This window comes from Solanum tuberosum, unplaced genomic scaffold, assembly GCF_000226075.1.
Source record: "Solanum tuberosum cultivar DM 1-3 516 R44 unplaced genomic scaffold, SolTub_3.0 scf00093, whole genome shotgun sequence".
Taxonomy (NCBI): domain Eukaryota; kingdom Viridiplantae; phylum Streptophyta; class Magnoliopsida; order Solanales; family Solanaceae; genus Solanum; species Solanum tuberosum.
Window position 1 is genome coordinate 538,527 of NW_006239018.1, and position 4,619 is coordinate 543,145.

At 30.3% G+C, this 4,619-nt stretch overlaps 1 protein-coding gene across 1 annotated transcript; it reads left to right on the forward strand.

Annotated features, from left to right (window-relative positions):
- Positions 1-2,294: 2,294 nt before the first annotated feature.
- LOC102595650 (neurofilament medium polypeptide) lies at positions 2,295-3,292 on the forward strand. Its single transcript, XM_006347474.2, has 2 exons — positions 2,295-2,485; positions 2,948-3,292. The coding sequence occupies exons 1-2, from the start codon at positions 2,375-2,377 to the stop codon at positions 3,176-3,178; spliced, it is 342 nt and encodes a 113-aa protein (XP_006347536.1). The 5' UTR covers positions 2,295-2,374; the 3' UTR covers positions 3,179-3,292.
- Positions 3,293-4,619: the final 1,327 nt, after the last annotated feature.

Below are 4,619 nucleotides of genomic sequence, written 5' to 3' on the forward strand. Positions count from 1 at the left end.
GTAAGGTCGAATTGTATAATTTCAACAATTTTGTAATTTTCACTTCAAATGAGCGCATAAAATTTCAAAAAATAGATTTTTTTAATTTTTATTTCCTTTTTCTTAATTTCTTTTCTCTTTCTTCTCCACTTTATAAAACCCTCTTTGAATGAACATTTTCATGTGATTTTCAATTTTTTGAGATATTTATATCACATATAAATTACGGATTCAAAATTATAACCTTTTGTTTTAAAAATAACTGCAGCATAATTATTTTAAAAATAAGTAAACCTTTTGAATATGTAAAAATGACATGAAAATAAAGATAGAATATGAATTAAAACAAAATTGTCTAGTTAAAGTACATTTTTCAATACTATATAGCAATAATACAAATTACAAAATGTATTAAGAAATATTTTGAATCTACACTCTACATAAAGGAAATTTCCATGAAGGACAATGAAGTTGATTAATAGGAGAAAAAAGAGATATGTGAAATGTTAATTTCAAGTTTCAACTAAAGAAGAGGAAGTTAGAAAAGAAAAGCAAGAATATATTTAGAAAGGAGAACGTTGTTATGGAAGAATACTCTTGAATTGCTTTCAAATTTTTTGTTGGCTTACAAATGACTAAGACGACCCTTATTTATACTTGTGTGGGAATGACTCCAAATATTACAAGATCTAGACTATTCTATGATTTACTACAAATATCTAACTCTCTAGAATATCTACACATTTCTTACATACATATACAAGAAAGTTCTAGTGTATCTTTTAGCAACTACTCTAGAATATCTAGATATTTAATTTCTTCAAGATAATTCTCTATGTTTTCTACACTAGGGCATTCCAGAGAAATCTATATTATTCAAAAAAATCATCTTTTAACTTTTTTCACAATTAAGGATAAAGTTTGAAATGATGACGAGAAGTTTAGTTATGAGAATAGAGATCAAAGAAATCATTTTTTTTATCCACAATACACAATACACATATCCTTGAATCACATGCTATTATCTCTTTTGATGAAACTGTTCTCACTCCCACGACTCAATTTGAATTCAATTAACAAGATCCTAATTACGTACTCTTTGCTCAATAGCTCTTGTCAGTCCAATACTGGCCTTGGTATCCACAATGTCTAGAAGGCATTTCCATATTTACATAACATTTTTTTTAGGTATACGTTTAATTTCACATTTATGAACAAAAAACAGCCTAGGCAAATGGAGAGATTAATTAATGTTTGATTTTGGAGTGCATTTGGAGATGTTGCATTTTTCTCATCAAACGTCAATATTTGTTGTGTGTCAACAGCATGATTGGATGATTGTACATTGAATGACCGCAACTGAGAATTGTTTAATCGATCTGCTCCCGGCCATTAGTTACTTCCTCCATTTCAGTTTAAGTGTGAAAAATTTATTTAGTCCGTTTTAAAAAAAAATGATAAGTTTCTAAATTTGAAAATATTTTAATTTGTACTTTCAATGAGAAATATTTGACAGTCATATATACAAATAATATGGAGTGGTGTATATGAGTGTATAATAAGAAGATAAAATTCAAAAATCTCATGAAATTATGTCATATATATTTCAATAGTTTATTTTTCCTTCTTAGTGTACATATGCATGTTTAGTATTTGTCATTCTCTTCATACTAGTATTATTGTAGTTTTTGTTTTGATATTTCAATTATCGCAATATTTTTGTCATAATTTGAGCTGAGGATCTATCGAAAATAATCTCTCTATCTCCACGAGATAGTGATATAATATACGTGCAATTAATACATTATACCCTCTCCAGACTCCACTTATGTAATTTTACTGAATATATTGTTATGATGTATGCATGTTTAATCTTTGCTGCATTAATTAGTCGAGGGAGTACTATTTTAAAAACATAGAGTAATATCCAATAAGATATGGGCACCGTCCATGTCCATACAGAAAATGAAGTGGCAATTATTTTTTTTCGAAAAAACAGATATGGACATCGTATTTATCATATTATAAAGATGAAACAAGAAAGTTGTTATAACTTTGATCGATATCTGCCACTTAATTATTGCCATCTCAGCTTTCTCCGTCATGTTACAATGAAATACTATTCAACGCATATATTTGTAACGAACTATACAAAATCGAGGCCTCCCACTTTCATTTCTTTACAAATTGTCCACAAACAGGGTGCGCATGTTTCTACGATACACCAATAAATTAGGACATCCTTCCAATTTTTTTCTATAAAAACCTCTTCATTTCTTTAACTTCAATCATAAAATAAAAAAATTAAATAAAAAACAAGCCTCTCTTTAATAATTTTCTCAATCAAATTTTCTTGTCCATCTCCTCTTAGCTCGCTAAATCTCAGACAGTAGTCATGGGAGCCTGTGCGAGCAGACCTAAGGATTTGGATAAAGAGTTCGCCCCTATTCCTGCTGAGGAGCCTGCCACCCCCAAAAAGACCGAGCAGGAGGCCCCTGCTCCTGAGGTATGTATGAATTTTCACACTATCATGTCACTTTCACTTATCGTATATGATAACCATGATTGAATTTCACAAAAACATAAAATAAAATGGAACATTGAATGAGGTTGTGTTTAATTGTGTTATTTTGCACTTAATTGTATTGAAATGAAATTGAATCGAATAGAGCATAATGGGTAGAGAAATTAATGGATCCACTAAACTCAAGAGACTAGTTATATTTTGAAACTAGAAATTTGTTGGTTTTCAAGAGCTAAATTCGACGTTACTTTTAACACAAGAACTAGTGTCCATAATTGAAAGCGTCATATTATAGTGTGTGTCAATAAAAAATACATACCATTGCTCAATTAGGGTCCAAATTCATATGTTTAATACAATTTATTTAGGATTGAGACGTACACTTTTATTACATTATGAATGTAATATGTTTCAGTTCCCTTACGAAACCTTCGTTTATCTCAGGAGAAGAAGGATGGGGAGGAGACTAAAAAGGAAGAGCCATTGGTAGATGCGTCAGAACCAGCACCAGAGGCTCCCAAGATTGAGGAAGTAACCGCTGCCGCAGCCACGGAGGAGGTGAAGCCGGCAAAGGAGGAGGAGAAGGCTGAGGAAGTCAAAGTTGAGGCTGTGAAGGAAAAGCCAGAAGAGGAGAAAAAGGAGGTTGAAGAGACCCCCAAAGCTGTTGCCCAATAAACAATAACAAAATATTCATAATCCTTAATTTTCTTTTGCATCTAATTTTTGTTATGTCACATATTCAAATGTTTTGCTAGTTTTTTTTAATTTGTTGTGGCTCATGTAGTAAAAGAAACAAAAAAAAATACTAAAAAATAAATAAGAGATTCTCCAAAGATGTTTGTTCTTTACTTTTTATTTGTTTGTCCAATTTACTGCTATGGATTTATAAGTTCATACATTTGAAAGAGTACTTAATTAGATTCAGTAATCATAGACATCACCCATTAAACATTCACTTTATGACAAAATCATAATTTAACTGCACGTTTTCCTATTTTCCTTACTCAAGTTAAAACTGGTCCCATTAATTATATGTTCAAGAAAATAGACTGTTTTTCACATCGAAATAATTAGAGAATATCAGCATAACATATTTTATGTAATATTCTACGACAATAATATACTTAGGAAAATTTTATAAGGTCTAAAGAGGGTGAAATGTACTACATTAGATCTTATCATTACCACGTAGAGATAGAGAAGTTGTTTTTTGAAAGACCCTAGACACTAAGCGCAACAAATCCCGGACAGTAAGAAAATATAGTGAATACAGCTTCCTCTGTTCAATAATGGTTGTCCACTATACTATTTGGGATGTCCAACAATACTTGTTCACTTTCCTTGTCCACTTTATGAAATCAATGGATAGTTTCACACTTAGTTCCTAATTTACCCTTAGTATTAATTATAGTCATTTCTCTATTACATTTTTCAAGACATTGTATTTATTATATTTTAATGATGATATAGCAAAATCATCCTTCTATTTATAGTTTTTTAAGAAGCGTGTAGAGTCAATAGTGGAAATTTTATGGGTTAAGCTCAACCCGCCCCGCACCACCCCATTGCCATCCCTATCCACTAATGGGAAAAATTCTGGTTATATTTGATTGGTTGCCTTTTTATTTCGGCTGATCGGGGTTGTAAAAGAAAAATATCGATGATTTAGAGTTGCCCATAAAGATCGTGGCAGTGCTTAAAGTATTTAAAGGCAAATGCAATGTCAAAGTGGCAGAAGGAAATGGTGAAAACAACCACTTTGATCTTTGGGATGATAACAATAAGTGCAATGGAATCGAAAAGGAAACCAGGAAAATCTAAGTTCTATTTTCATTTTATCCTTTGAAACTTTTCAAATGATTTTTCATAAATGTTAGGATAAATAATTCACTTGTGATGATTTTGATATGCATTTTTAAAAAGTTTAAGAATAACATATTTGGTATGTTTATTACAAATTTGTTATTTTGGGACAAAGAAAATTATTATGACATAATTGTATTGCATAAAGATCATATGAATTTTGTTTTCAAGTTATAAGATGATATATATAAATTTCATTATTTGATGGATAATACCTATACTTGAAAGTTATTCGAATAATTTGAAATTAAGA

What these genes read in the sequence shown, in the direction of transcription:
- LOC102595650 (XM_006347474.2), top strand. Translation starts at nt 2,375, where the DNA reads ATGGGAGCCTGTGCGAGCAGACCTAAGGATTTGGATAAAGAGTTCGCC. An exon ending in AGGAGGCCCCTGCTCCTGAG is followed by an intron (nt 2,486 to 2,947) that starts GTATGTATGAAT and finishes CGTTTATCTCAG; the next exon opens with GAGAAGAAGGATGGGGAGGA.